Source organism: Moschus berezovskii, chromosome 24, assembly GCF_049115385.1.
Source record: "Moschus berezovskii isolate FMDL1 chromosome 24, NW_MosBer_1.0, whole genome shotgun sequence".
NCBI lineage: Eukaryota > Metazoa > Chordata > Mammalia > Artiodactyla > Moschidae > Moschus > Moschus berezovskii.
In genome coordinates, this window is record NC_142483.1 from 23,678,551 (window position 1) to 23,694,431 (window position 15,881).

Sequence of the window (15,881 nt, forward strand, 5' to 3'; positions counted from 1 at the left end):
AGATGTGTTGCTTTTGCCTGTCTTCATACCATCTACCCTTTTCTGATAGCACAACCTTTCTTTTCTGGGATAGCTGGTCTTTCAACTGAAGTTGCTGATCACCTGCCTCTAGAAGGGCACACAATTCCAGCCATCTTGACGATGTCACTGGTCCAGAAGTGGCCATGCAACCCAATCAGAGCCAAAGTTCTTTCTGAGACTGTCACTTACTCACTGTACGTGAATGTGGGCCCATCTGCATCTCAAAGGCTCTGTCTGCTTATCCAAAAAATGATGGAAAGTCTATTACCTGCTCCACGAGGTGGTTCTGAGAACAAACTAAAACAGTCTAGTAAAGGCTCCCGCATACAGGGATGTTCACTTACTATTAGCTGTTCTTTAGATCTCTTTGGAAAGCTCTCATTTTCCAGGACACCATCAATCTCTAGAATAGAAATATTGTTACATGATATTAACAATTAAGCCCCCAAATCTCACTTAAATCTGTTCTGTTTGGTTATTTGTTTCCCCATTGCACAGACAAGAGGTTTCTTTGTCTGATTTTCAGAATAACTACTTCAACTAACTGATTTAAGTGATGAAAAGACAAACCTTGAGACAGTCCCCACTCTTTATCTGTCTCCAGAATGGCAAATGCAATCAATGGGATTAAGAAAGCCTGCATTTCTTCTCAATATAGTTATCTTAAAAACTAGAAAAAACAAAACAAAACTAGAGGCATGTTCACCCCATCTTGAATCAAGTGTCCGGAAATCACGTGAAACACAAATGTTTGGATGTGGTCATGGTATTTATTCGCAGTATATTTTCACAATGTATTAATAAAGGAGAATAACACTTATTCATACATTGAATATAACTTCCTGGAGCACTCTGAAGTTTGTGTGGGTTTGGAGAATACTGACAGGTTTCTCCTAATCTCTTTGGCTTTTGGAAGTGGGAAGGTTTCTCAAATCGAGTGTCTGACAGGGGTGACGACTCTTCTTCCATCAGGCTGGAAGGGCAGAAAGACCATGGCTTTGGCAGTTCCATTTTGGAAAGAAGTAACAAACAGGACTTCCACAGATGAATGGATCCAAAGATAAGAAAGCCTCAGGCGTCTTGTACTCCACGGTTCATTTTACTCCTGAATGCCGATTACTGCAGCAGCCATGGATGCTGACAGGGTTTAAGGTTCATGGCTCAGAGGGGCTAAGTCACCAGCCAGAGTTTTCATGCAAAAGGCAATCCTGATGAGTAAGATTCCGGTTCTGGATTTCTCCAGGTGTGCTGGGGAGGCTGACGTTCACCCCTGCCCCATGCACCCTCTGTCGCAATTGTTGGCATAGACACCATCTCAGAGTATCGTGGCAAAACGCTGAGCGGCTCTCGTCGGCTCAATGTCACTCTGCAATGAAGCTGCTTGAAGGACCCTCTCTTTAACCAGAGAGATGAAGGCACCATTAACTGAAGCACAGTGCTGATAAGAACGACAAGAACAAAGTCCCGCTCTCTTCCCAAGAAGCCATGTCCAAAAACAAGGGCAAACAATTGGCCTTATTTTATCCAAGTGACTCTGTCCATTGTCCTTCGGCTTCTCCCTTCTATAAGAGTGTTTACAGTTCTGAGTCCGATTATCACTTAAATACACACAATATTAGCACCAAGGCAGCAATTTTTTTTTCCCAGAGATCACATGAAACTGAATAGATACTTAACATAATTAATAGCTGGTACAATCTGTGACATCACTAAATTACCAATTGGCTAATGACACATTCCTAGAAATGCCAACAGTATCCTCATACAACTTTTGTAGCACCATGATGGTAGCTAAGTTGTTTCTTATAAAAAATTACAATTAAAAAAAAGTAACATAAAACATTTACAGATAGAAAGTAAACAACAGTGTACCGTGATAATAAAGGATCACTTTTGTCATAGTACTACATATAATGTAGAGTACGTAAAATGCAGTGGTCTGACTGCAGGGGACGAAATAACGTGAAAGGCAGTCATAATAGAATCATTTTACGTACAAAAATATTACATCACAATAAATAATTTCAAACATAAATATTAAACTTTACATCATTAGGTTATTCCACATTTATATACACACACATATACATCCATATGTGTGTGTATATAAGTATATATATGCATATGTACACACACACAGGCACACAAATTCTCATACACACACACACACACACAAATTTTAAGGTGGAGGTATTTCATCACTATCCTTCATCCATCCCATAATGGCTTCCTCTTCTGAGCACCTGAAAGCACATGAACCAACCAGGAAATGTAAATCTATCTCAAATGATGCAAGTCAACGACAGGTAAGCCAGAAATTTTTACACATAGAACCTAAAAATAATGCTTGCTACAAGAAACTGGAAATTTCAAGGATATATAAAGAATAAAATAAAAAGCCACCAGCCTGCAATTCCCCCCAGCCTGAGACAATGTTCTTCACATACTGGTGTATTTTCTTCTAGTCCTTTGGTACAGACATGTAAATATTATGTGAATGTTGCTCACTCAAATGTTACTACTCATAAGATATGTATAAAATATACTTTGTTAGATATAAAATATATATAATACAAATCAAATGGAGATCCCCTGACTTCACCTTCCTTTATTCCATCTCCTCTTTTCTGATGACAAACTCTTTCTGGTCCTTTGGCAACCATCCCTCTTTCAAATGAAGCTGTCAGTCACCTGACTCTAGGTGGGTACATGATCCCAGTCTCCTGGACGTTGTGACTGGTTCAGAAATGGCCATGTGACAAATCAGAGCCAGAGTTCTTGTGCAAAACAGATGTCAGAGGTGAACATTTACTCAGGGCCATGAGATGTAAAGATGATGTAAGCCTAGAACTGCCAGGGACTGTGGTGTGGAGGAGATGATCTGCCCGAGAATGAAGTCACTCAAGAGGCAAGCACTGCTGATGGATGGAGAAAGAGCCCTGATGACTCTGAGCCTCAAGATCCAACCATGCCTGGAGACAGACCACTGCTTAGACATCTCAGTTACTTAAGACAGTAAGTTTGTTTTCATTTTCCTTTTTTTTTTTCCCCTGATGCTTCCTGCAGTGGAAATATTTCTACCTTAAGTTCATAATTTTTAATATAGATGATTAAACACTGAAACTGATACACAAGTGTCAGACATACTCCTTTGCCAGGATCTTGAAGAGCCTAAAAAGGATAATGGGCTGCTGGAAGCTTGAGGGAAGATGTAGGAGGGTCGCATGAGTTGGCTGAGCTCATCTCTTATACATGAAAGGCAATGGGATGAGAAAAAGAGTGATCAGTTCACTTCTCTGCCCAGCAGAGGGAGCGCTTGCCAGCATAACATAGTCATGACAGGAACTGTCAAACTTTTAACAGGGAAACTCTCCTGCGCTTTTGTTAAAATGCAGATTTTGACTTTGAAGATTTGGAATGAGGCCAGAGATTCTGCATTTCTAATAAGTTCCTACGTGATACAGATCAGGCTGGGCCTTGGATCACATCGTGAGTTACAAGTGTGCAGAAGAGTACATTAGCTGAGAGCACTGGCTGTGGGCAGGACCCTCCTGGGTTCTGCCAAGGAAATCCACGGTGAACTTAAGCCAGCCGCCTAACTGTTGTGGATCTCAGCTTCCGTCTGTAAAATGAGGGTAACAGTGCTAGACTGTGGCTTCGCTGTGAGGATGCATGGAAATAATGCCTACCCAGCATGGTGCCTGACACACAGTCAGGGGTCAACGACTGTTCTTAATAGTACTCTCGTAATACCCTTGGCAGGATTTCTCAAAGGCTGATCTGTGAATCTTCTGCATTAGACTTGCCTGCATTAAAAATACAGATTCCTAGATCCACCTCCACTCAACGTAGCAGGACCTCTAGAGATAGAGCCCAGGGAGCAGCATTCTTAATAAGCACTGCAGAGGAACCTGGTGCAGAATGTCTGGGGATCGCACGTCCAAGGTGGAGAGCAGATGGCCGCAGGCATGCAAGGACAGGTGAGCAAGAGACACAAGTCTGAAAAGCACTGGGTCGGCTTCCCCTGTCTGGGGGCAAGTGACCCACCTACATTTGCTAATCATTAGACTGCACAAAGAATGGGAGAGAGCCAGAGGGCAAGAGAGACAGCCTGCGAGAAAGAGAGAGGGACAGAGACACTTGCCTTAACTATAAAACTCGAATCTCCAGGCCAGTGCCAGAGGACGGAGCACATTTTCCACAGTAACCACCGCATTTCCCGACGACCCGGGTACCATCCTGCAAAAAAAAGATGCATCATCTTAGTCCACCTGCTTGGCTACTATGGTTCCGGGGCTTGAACTGGCTTTAGGGGGACTCATTCCTGTATGCACAGCAGGTAGGACTTCTCAGTAGAAGCGGGGACCAACATCCTCAGCACGATCTAAAGCAGGGGCTGAGAAACGACAGTCTGTGTGTCCCGTGTGCGTACGGCCTGTATCTTCACAGAGTGCACTTCAGTCTTTTGGCCCCAGTGCTTTCTCGCCCTCTTTGAAATATCCTTACCTGCGCTTCTCCCACACACACCATTCACGGAGACTAATCTTTAGTCCCTTCACACTCAGCATGGTCTCCTCAGACACACAGCTGAAGAGTCTCAGTAGAAATCTATCTACTCATCAAGAACCAAAGGAAACCACTCAAAAGAAATGCTTTGCTTTTAACCTGATTATTGACATAGCTACCAGTGTCAAGAACAGTGTTTATATTTTTAAATAGTTGGGAAGCAGCAAACCGAGAATACTATTTCTTGATAGAAAAAAACATAAAATTCAAATTTCAGGGCCCGTCAATAAAGTTTTATCAGAATACAGCCACATCCATTCACTTTCCCCATGTCGTGGCTGCTTTCATGTTACAACAGCTGGGTGAGTGGCTGGTCTCACAGCCTCACACTGCTACTCCACACACAAGTCACAGTGACACACTAACATGTTTTGAGTGCCATGCGTATTGCAGTATTATAACATTTTCTTTTTTTTTTTATAACCAGTGTATGTCAAAATAAGAAAAGACAAAAAAAGTAGACTTTATTGTACTTTTAAGGTACAGCAGGATGGATTATTCTATTGTCACATTTACATGGCAAAGCACTGCATTCATCATGCAATGATACTGTGTATGTGCGTGCTCAGTCATGTCCAACTCTTTGCAACCCCATGGACTGTAGCCTACCAGGCTCCTGTGTCCACAGGATTTTCCCAGCAAGAATACTGGAGGGGGTTGCCATTTCCTCCTTCAGGGGATCTTCCCAACCCAGGGATTGAACCTGTGCCTCCTTTGTCTCCTGCACTGCAGGTGGATTCTTTGCCATTGAGCCAACAGGGAAGCACACAATGACCCTGAAGTTGTGCTAAAGCAATACACTATACACCAATATCAACACACTTAGCATGTGCATGGTATTCCCAACTCCCAGGCAGGCAATGCTCAGGAATTTGGAAAACTTAGAATATCTCATCATAGTGTAATTCTTCACAAAAATAAGAAATCAAAGTGAGTAAGGATAAAAGATGAAAATATGTAAGCATCCAAGTGGCTCATTTGTTAGCGACACAAAGAAAATAGTCTACTAGGTGGCGAGTTCATGAAATCATGTTTAATTGTAACAGCAGAAGACATATGTCCAGAGAAAATCAATTTGTTGAACACTGTTATCCTTTTGGCAAGACCAGTTGCCCAAAAATTTAATGACATTTGGGAGCCACATCAATAAAGAATTAAAGAACGAAGCAAATTGGAATGGTTTCCTGTGGTTTTTGATGAGAAGATAGATTTTACTGATACTCTTCCAGTTGTTAGAGGAGACCGTGCTGAGTTGTGAAGGAACCAAATAATTAGTCTCTATGAATGCTCTGTGTGGGACAAGTATAGATGACAGTATGTCAAAGAGATAGAGAAAATACTAGTTAGAAAAACTGAAGAGCAATCTGCTAAGATGTGTTGACAACTAATAATGGTAAGATCCATGTGTGGAGAAGTAAAAGCTTTATTTGGACCAATTTACAAAGCTTGTGAAAATGTAAGATGTTTAAAGCCTGTGATTATTCACTGTGGAATATACAAGAACCTATCTAGTGTCATGGAACCCATGGTGTTAATAAGGAACTTCTTTTTCTATCATAGACTTAATCTTCATCAGTTTTGGGAATTTGGGGGTCAGGACTAGAAGTTGAATAGTCTCACTTATCCTAACATACAGCAGTGGGATGACTTAGGAGTGGTAAAGTTTTATCATGAATTTTGAGCTCAGGGACAGGATAAAAAATTTTCTGAACGAGAAGAACTGTTCTCAATCACTGTCATTGAACACTTAATGGTTTTGGACATTATCTTTTGCTGCTGACTTGATACTGTTTCTTAATGAACTGAAGCTAAAATTACAGGGGAAAAACTGCACTTAAAGGCAAAAGTTACACTGTGGTAAAGTCATTTCAATAACAACTAACATTGTTTGAATCATAAATCATGTTAAGGTGCTTTGTACACTTCCCAGTCTGTCAAATGTTAAAAATGAGAAGCTTTATTGCTATTCCACATACATTTATAGTGGATATACTTCGTGAGTGTGAACTACAGCTTCAGCAGCATTTTTTGGACATGGATGTAAGTGCAAAGGAAAATTTCATACTTCAAAATCCATCTAACGAGGTAACTGAGGAGAGCTTCCATCTCACCTTCAAGTACAAGTGATTCATCTGTAATGTAATGATGTGCAGAAAGGCAAATACCAAGTGCAAAATCTAACGGAACTCCACCAACAGCTGCCAAGGCATGAATATGCTCAATTACAATGATGTGGTTGTAGACAATAGCAGTGTTTGGCAATACCTATCTCTGCAAAAAGACATTCATAAAGATGAAGTACAGAACATCTCATTGCAGATCAGTATTAACAAATAAACACTTCGAAGCAATTTTGGTAACAGAGAACACTGATTAAACAAAATGTTATCCTTTCTCAATATTTCATTCATTTCCTTGGTAGATTCTGGATAACAAAAATTTACACTCAATTATTATTCTGCTTTGGATTTAATCAGTAACATTTTTTGTGCAAATTTGTTTTCACTCTTGTCATATAAATACATATGTAATATCCATGATTTTCACCTCCTGGATGGCAAAACCTAAAATATTTACTATCTGGTCCTTTATAGAAAAGGTTTGCTGAACCCTGGTCTCTAGCCTTGTACAGTCCTACCTGTCTGGATTTGTCTCGCTCTGTTCTTTCCCTCTGCATTTCTTTGGGTTGTTCCGCTAACATGCCTCTTAACACAGGGCCTTTGCACATGTGGCTCCTCCAGCTGGAACTTTCTGCCCACTCTCTCTCTGTGTGAACTGGACTCTATGTGCATTTACCAGCTTTTGTCTGGTAAATTCTTCAGAACTCAGCCAGGAGGCTACTTCCTCTGAGAAATCATTCTGACTGAGTTACCAGCTGCACAGCACCCTATAAAATGGGGGTAGTTCTCTCTTTATGTCTGTCTTCCCCCCTGGAATGTAAGCCCCACGATGGCAAGGCCAGTGCCTTGTTAGAATACTAGGGTCCCCAGGACCTAAACACACATTTGTTGAATGAATGGTCTAAACACACATTTGTTGAACAAGTCGAAGAAGGCTGAACAAGTACGCTCTTCTCTGTGAGCTGCAGTTCAAATGGCCCTGCTAATCAGCCCCCTTAATCCTTCCCCATGCTATGAAAAACCCCTTGTTTAACTGTGGCATCACATCCCAGTTTGTAAATCACCATGTCATATGAGCCACCCTCCACCCCTGACTCCTGCACAAGGTTTGGCCTCTAAGATGTTTTTCTCCACTGGGACTAATGCTGGTGTGAGTCATACTTGTGTGCGGATTTCAGGATCTCTGGGCCATATTTGATTCATATGGCCCAACTATGGAAGTCTTTTGAAAAAAATGGATAATCTTATTTAAAAAAGAAAAATAGTTGCCAGTTTTGAAGGAAAAAAAAACCATATAAGTTTCACTTTAAAAAATTTGCATGCTTTTGATTATGAGTGAGATTAACTTGGAGGGCTTCCCTGATGGCTCAGTGGTAAAGATTGGTCCTGCAACGCAGGAGATGCAGGTTGGATCCCTTAGTCAGGAAGATCTTCCGGAGGAGAAAGTGGCAACCCACTCCAGTATTCTTTCCTGAAAACTCCCACGGCCAGAGAGCCTGGTGGGCTACAGTCTAAGGAGTCACAAGAGTTAAACATGACTGAGCAACTGAGCATGCACGCACAAGAATAAGTTGGAAGGCTGAGTTCTATCACCCCACTGGGTCTTGGTTTTAGGGGCCCATGTTAGTTCTGGAGCTAGTCTGACATCATCAACTAGATCTGATGCCAGAGCAACTGGCTTTCTAGCCAGGAACTTTTCCCTTAGGCTGAACTATATAGGTCTGGTGGCCTTAAAGATGCTGACATAGTAGAAACGCCTTCTGTCTCATTAAAGCTTTTTTTTTCACCCAAACTTCCTTCCCCAGCAGCAGAGATCAGATTGCCTCAGACTTGCATCATATCTTTAAATAACCTCTCTAAACCTCAGTTTTCTGGTGTATCTGTAAAATGGGGATAATACAAGTCTCCCCTTATACGTTTGCTGCAAATGAAAGAAACCATATAAAGTGCCCAGAATAGCACTTGGCCTAATGTACGTGCTCAATTATTAGTGATCACTGTCATAATGGTGCTTTTTAATGTGTGAATTTCCATCATAGCCTGTTCTCATGGAGATAAGGAATAGTCTGGGTAATTATAAAATCGCTGATACAAGCTCTGCAATGTTCATGTTATTTCATTAACTAGGACTCTATTAATGTCATTTACGTAAAGGTTGAACTAACACTTATTTCTAGTACAGAATAAAAAATATATGTACTGAGAAAATAAATAGCATAAACACGATTGTCATGGAAACAGTGCCTATTCAGAGAAAAAGGTATGTTTTCCAGCACTTTTGAAGTACCCACTCTCATACAATGAAACATTAACTATAAATAATTTTTATTTCTCCATTAAAGCAGGTCCTCTAAAAATCTCTTTTCAACAATATTTTGTTAGCAGAGTTTGAGCTATTACATATAATTAAAACGAGTGACTCTGTTCCATTAAGAACAGTTTATAGTTCATAGTTTCACTCTTTTTCTCTGCTTTCTGCAGTCAATATGACCAAGGGAGGTTGATTCGTGTAATTTAGGAAAGCCAGCACATCTTTGATTAAAGTGTGGTTATTTACATTTCTTTGGAGCTACTGGGAGTGAAACAGCCCATTAAAAAAAAACAACAGTATTTGTTTTTTTTTCCCAAATAAAGTCCTAATCACACATACACAAGTGTACACACACACACACAATGTATAAGTATCTAATTTCTATGGGATCATACAGAATAAAATGGACACATATATAAAAGGTAGTTTCACTCCACCTGTCTGTAGTAAATGTATGATTTTTATACTTGGTGGATAATTGAATTTTCACAAATGAATTGTGGGTTAGGATGCAGCTTATAGTAGATAAAAGAGAACTGACTCTTTGCTTGCTACACACACACACACACATTTATCTCATGCTACTTAAACTCCATTGGTTGTACATGAACTGAAAGATTAAAAAAAATAAACAGGAACTGAGTCCATCTCCCATATAGTAATACAACTTTAATTTTTAATTTCAAAGTAATTCTTGGATTTAGAGCCCTTCCCTCAGAAAAACAGTGATGGTTAGGCCTCAGGGCCAGGCACCCAGCCCTCAGAAACACCGGCTCCCAGCTCCTCTCAGACCCTGTTCCATCCCCTAGGAACACAAAGCAGCACAGAAACCCAAGGACACCCCTCCCTTCCTGCTTACAGGAACCTGCCGTCACTGCCTGGCTCTGAAGGCCATTCTGGAACCTCCTCCAGGATGGAAGGTGAGACAGTAGCTCTGAGAATGGGCATCTTTCGGGGAGGGAGAGTGGTGGCAGGGGGGACTCTCCCGGATGGGGGCTGAGGATCCTCTCACATCCTGAGTGCACTCATGAGTTGGGGAAGCACAGAATGTCACTGGCAGAGGAGCTCAGGATGCCAACCTTTTCTCTCCGATCTTACAGGTGGGCCAAATTCCCCCCTTTCTGTCTGGCTGCCTCTCACCCACAGAGCAGAAACTTGGTACAGTCAAAGCATTTGTCTAGAAGCCCATGCCTGGACCCAGGAGGCGTCCCATATGCCTCAGTCCTGGGTGGGGAAGGACCCGTGTGGACAAAATCCACATGGTGTGGTGGGTACCAGCCAGGTCCAGGCTCTGCCTCTCTGCTCAGGCTGCAGTCCCATCCTCCCATCACAAGCAAGCTTGCATCTTTCACCACCGTGACCAATTCTGCAACCTTATGGCAAGCCTTAGGCCTGAGAAAATGTGACAACATTAACAGCTTTACTTACTGTGCCCCTGCTGCCTGTCCAGTGACATGCAAACAGCTTTATCTATTTCATTTTTGCTCCTCAAGAACCCAACTGGGTAAGACCATCATGATACCCGTTTTATAGATGAAGAAACTGAGGCCCCTGAGACGTTATATAACTTGCCACGATGGCAGAGCTGGTAAAAGCATGTCAGGCAATCTGACTTAAGGGCCTGGAGGGCCTCTATACTCTGTGGCTTCTGTGGGCTTTGATTTCAGTGCTTTCCCAAGAATTCAATTAGTAACCTGGAGGAATGGGACTGAATGCATGTAAACTGTCCAGTAAACAGAGGCTCTTTCAATAATAGAGGCTATTTCAATAACAAAAATCCTTATCAGTAAAAAAAAAAAAAATAGAATTCTTCCCACTACACATATACAGGCAGCCAATAATGAACCTGACACCGAGACTTATTTTCACCAGATCTGTTCCTATTGGTGAGACCGTGTAGCCATTCTACCAGTGGTTCTGGTAATTCAGTTTTACCCTGAATGACTAGAGCTTTCCTTTAGTTTTTCTTGGGGGAAAACATTTTATCACCAAGCAGGTTTAGAAAATGGAGGATTCCATTGTGTTTTTCCTTCTGGTGCTTCTGGCAGAAAAGTGAAAGAAAGTGAAGCGTGACTATGAGAGGACTGAATCAAAGCAGGGCTGTTTGGAGAGTCAATCAGGACAGGCCAGGATCTGTGCAAAATACAGCAGACCGGCTTCAGCCCCTCAGAAGCAAGACAGTGGTAAGGCAAGGTGGGAGCAGGATGTGACACAGTTTTTCAAAGTGTGTTGTATGGAACAATGGTAGTATGGGGAAATTAAGGTCTAACTTTGAAGAGAAGGCTCTGTGATTGGTTTAACTTAGGTCAGTGGCTTTCAAAATGTGGTCCCAGACCAGGGCATCAGCATCACCTAGGAAATTGTTGGGAATGTACATTTCAGGCCCCTCCCCAGGCTGGCTGTGTTTTAGCAAGTCCTGGCCCAAGTTTGAGAACCATTGATTTAGGGAAATGCAGGCTTCAATAGAAGCACACAGGTTTCCTTCCTGTACACTTTATTCCAACCTCAATACACGCATGGTTACAGTCACTCTTGGAGAAGGAAATGGCAACCCACTCCAGTGTTCTTGCCTGGAGAATCCCAGGGACGGGGGACCCTGGTGGGCTTCTGTCTATGGGGTCACACAGAGTCGGACACGACTGAAGTGACGCAGCAGCAGCAGCAGCAGCAACAGTGACTCTTACAGAAGGAAATAAAATATACAATTTTCCCCCAAGTGTCTTAGGCTGCGGAAGCCTGTTTTCACGGAGCATCCCTAGAGGATGCTGCTCTGTGGACCACACAGCAGGTCAGGCACACAAAGCCTCATTTCTGGGGGCTGCTAGGAGCTACAGATTGCTTAGTTCTGGCTCTTGGGGATTAATAAGGAGTGCTCGACAGAGCCTTGAGACTAATTTTGAGCTGTCTCTCTGAGCTGTCATGGAACACCAAGATTAAAAAAAATTTTTTTTCTGACAGGCAATTGTGAAACCAATTCCCTTCAGCACAGGCGGAACCTCCCCCTAAGGCTAGGGGAACTACCAGCCCATCTCGGCAGGGCGGTGATCATTGTTTCCACAAGGTGGTGCTCCAGGCTGCAATTATTTTTAGGTTCTGGATGAACACTGCAAAGACACTAACAAAATTGAAACTAAGGTTTCAACCCTATTTACATATATGGTTTTCTACATAATCATGGTTTAAGTATGACCACGTTTGAGGGAATGCATTTTTTTTTTGTCTCTCTTGGTCACTGCAACATAATATATAGTAGAACATAAGAACATAATTTCTGGGCCCACTGCAAAGAACAGCAAGTGTGCTGTCTCCTGGTTCTCTTTCTTTCAGTACAAGCAAAAAAATTAATGATTAAATTATAAGCAATCAATATAGCCATGTAGATAAATCAGAATTGAAGGAGTTAATTGACTTTCACAGAGAAAAGTTTTTTTGTTTTTTTTTCCTCAAAGACACAAATTTAACCCTTGAAGCTAAAAAAACCTCTGAAATATTCCTGGAACATCATAATTGATGTTTCTTCTCTTCCTGGGTGGAAGCAGGCTGATTGAGCTGTTTCTTTATATTCGGATTTTGATAGATTTTTATTTAGCAAATAAAAACACCGGATGCTCAGTCAGATGTGAATTTCAGATAAACACATTTTTTTAAAAGAAAAAGTATGTCCCATACAATGTTTTAGACATGCTTATCGAAAAAAAAAAAAAAGAAAAAAAATTAAAAATCTTCCTTATTTGAAATTCAAATTTAACTGGGCACCCTGTATTTTGTCGGCAACCTCACCTTGGAGTAATACCCCACTTTCTAGTCCTCTTCTTCTCTCTCCATTACTTCCTTTTCTGAGGAGACCCTGAGACAGAGGTCCCAGCTGTGGCAGGACTGGGGCCACAGGCCACACCTTGTAAGTTTCCCATTTGCCTGTGTCGGCTCTTGCCCCGCATCCTCGTAACTTCTTGGCTGGAAAGGGCAGCGCTTCCTGCCCCACCTTAGACATTAGACACCCCTGGGGAATTTCATATTCTGCCCCTGTCACAGATTCCCTTTGAGTGAATCTGGATGGGGCCCAGGTACATGCATCTTAAACTATCCCAAGTGACTCTAACATAACTCCAGGCTGAGCAACATATGCAAACCAGAGTGGATTCAGAGTGTCCATCTGAGAGCTTGCTCAGCTGTAGGTCTTGCTCAGAAGCTCTGAGGCCCCAGAATCTTCACTGTCAACAAGCTCCCAGGTAATTTGGGTGCTCTGGGGTGATCCCACCATGAACAGCCAGATTTTAGAGCAAGAACTGACTTGTAGAGCCTGTGAGTTTTTCCTCTCATTCTCCAGAAACCCTCCTGATGAATGACTCCTTTTTCCAGCCCTTTTTGTATTATTTCATTTCTTCTGAAACAGACATCACTGTCCCTAAGCTCGTATAGGTTAATTGCACGTTGGTTAATTAACTGCAAGATATCTGAGCCACACGCGCTCTTAGAGGCTGCTGAGTGCTTTCGGCTTCCTGGTTAGGCATCCTTCTAATTGCTCCCGTGGTACTCAGGCTCACATCTCTGGAAAGAATTCATCAGAAGGGTAAGCAAGACTCTGCTCCACTCACCTGTCCACGCGTTAACCTTCCATTTATGTCCTCAATTTTCTTCCTGACACTTTGTAAAATGGTTTGAGGAGGTTCCTTTAGCACCATAGCCTCAGAGGGAGGGAAAGAGGAGGAGAAAACAGAACTCATCCTCCAAGCCATGGGGACCCTTACCGGGGACTTCTTGATGTCAGAGACGGCGTAATTCCCTTGGGAGATCCATCTGGCAGATTCAGTTAGAGACAAACCGGTTCCGTAAAGGTTGATGCTAAAACGACCCTGGAATAAATGGCCAGTGAACAAGATTTTTAGTCCACGTGACATCCTGAGCAAAGGTCCCACACAATAAAAAGGTAACCTGGAGAAAGATATTAATTCATTATGATAGCTAACTAATGACTGAGGGTTCTTTGTAGCGGTGGTGGGGGGCGGTTCTGAACGAGGCACTTTACATGCATCATCTCATCCATCCTTGCAAGAGCAATCTGAAGGGGATTTTCTTCACAGATGGGGACAGGGAGGCCTGGCGAAAGTGATTAACTTCTCCAGGAGACACTAAAAGCCCAACTCACATTTTCCTAACTTCAAAGTCCTCACTCTCAACCACCGCTATTCCGCGTCCCTAACACAGCAATCCTGATGTTGCTCACAATTATCAGATTCCTACAGGAACAAAATGCCACAGTGTAATTTTTTTAACAAGATCTCGCTGCCAAAGCTTCCTGGGCTTCAGCTCCCCACAGTGCTGATCACGCCAAGTCCTAAGCACAGCGGGGCGAGACTTCAAAGGAGCGGCGCGTTCTCGGGATTAGCCTGCAGAGGGCGCGCGCTGCCTGCGCTGGACCAAGGTAGGGACCAGCCAGCCAAGCTTCCAGGCCCAGGGAACCCACACCTCCCAGCTGCGCTGTGGGATTCCTTTCCAAGCGTGGCCTCGGGTGTTTCCATTTTTATTTCCAAGGAAACAGTGCAGCAGAGAGCCTTTCTTGCCTTTTCCATCTGTCTCTGTGTATTTCTCGCTTGCAAAAATGACTCCACAAAGGCATCTTAAACAGATTCATGAGCAGTTTGGGAGTAAAAAGTGCGCTTTCTGCAAGAACTGCAGACAGTGGGTGAAAGCTTCCTCTCTCAGCCTTAGGATGCAGTTTTTTGTCAAAACGGTCTTAAATACATCAAAGAGAGTAGTGAGGTGGAGGCTCACACCTAACCAGACCTAAGTGTAAAGTCGGCTTTTTCATGTGGACAGATGATTTACCCTGTAGGAACCTCAGTTTGTCCATCTGTAAAATGGAAGAGTGCCTTCCTCAGAGTAGTATGCTGCTGCTGCTGCTAAGTCACTTCAGTCGTGTCCGACTCTGTGTGACCCCCATAGACGGCAGCCCACCAGGCTCCCCCGTCCCTGGGATTCTCCAGGCAAGAACACTGGAGTGGGTTGCCATTTCCTTCTCCAGTGTGTGAAAGTGAAAAGTGAAAGTGAAGTCACTCAGTCTTGTCTGACTCGTAGCGACCCCATGGACTGCAGCCGACCAGGCCATGGGATTTTCTAGGCAAGAGTACTGCAGTGGCTTGCCATTGCCTTCTCCATCAGAGTAGTATAGTGAGGACTAAATGAAGTTAGCTGAGGACTGTATGGCTGGTCCCTAACAGATATTCAAAAATCTTGATATTAGTCCTGCATTTTCTTATTGTTTTGTAAGTGTTAGTTTTCTCTCTCCAATATAGCAGTAAGCTTATTGAGGGGTGGGACTTGGCACTGCTTTGCTTACTTGTATCAGTTATGGCCTGTAACATATGATGAGGCACTTGGTATAGTCTTGCTGCTGTGCTTAGTCGCTCAGTCATGTCCGACTCTTTGCAACCCCCTGGACTGTAGCCCGCCAGGCTTCTCTGTCCATGGAATTTTCCAGACAAGAATGCTGGAGTGGGTTGCCATTCCCTTCTCCAGGGGATTTTCCTGACCCAGGAATCGAAGTCAGGCCTCCCATATTGCAGGCGGATTCTTTACCAGCTGAGCCATCAGAAAGACCTGATATAGTCTTAATAAATATCAATATTACATCCAAGCTCTTCCATGAAGACTTCCAGGATCAGGTGTAACTTGGAGGTTTTCTCTCCATGTTGGTTCCATAAATTCTAAACAGTTTATGAACTCTTTAGGGGCCTTAAATCCTACGTCCGTACACTGGGAACAAAGAGCGTTCCTATTCACAGAGGGGAAGGAAGGATTTAGTGCGGTCTAAATCAGTGGATTTCATCAGAGGACATTTTTGCCCCCATGGGAAATCTGGCAAC

The 15,881-nt window shown here is 42.8% G+C and overlaps 1 protein-coding gene across 3 annotated transcripts in view; it reads right to left on the reverse strand.

Moving 5' to 3' along the window:
* Positions 1-471: 471 nt before the first annotated feature.
* ADAMTS9 (ADAM metallopeptidase with thrombospondin type 1 motif 9) overlaps positions 472-15,881 on the reverse strand; it is a 172,582-nt gene continuing 157,172 nt past the window's right edge. For all 3 annotated transcript variants that reach the window (XM_055414264.2, XM_055414265.2, XM_055414262.2), the window contains 3 exons: positions 13,767-13,871; positions 4,166-4,260; positions 472-2,264 (listed from right to left, as the gene is read on the reverse strand). In XM_055414264.2, the coding sequence (XP_055270239.1) occupies positions 4,171-4,260; positions 13,767-13,871 (195 nt within the window). In that variant the 3' untranslated portion in view covers positions 472-2,264; positions 4,166-4,170. The remainder of the gene's footprint in view (positions 2,265-4,165; positions 4,261-13,766; positions 13,872-15,881) is intronic.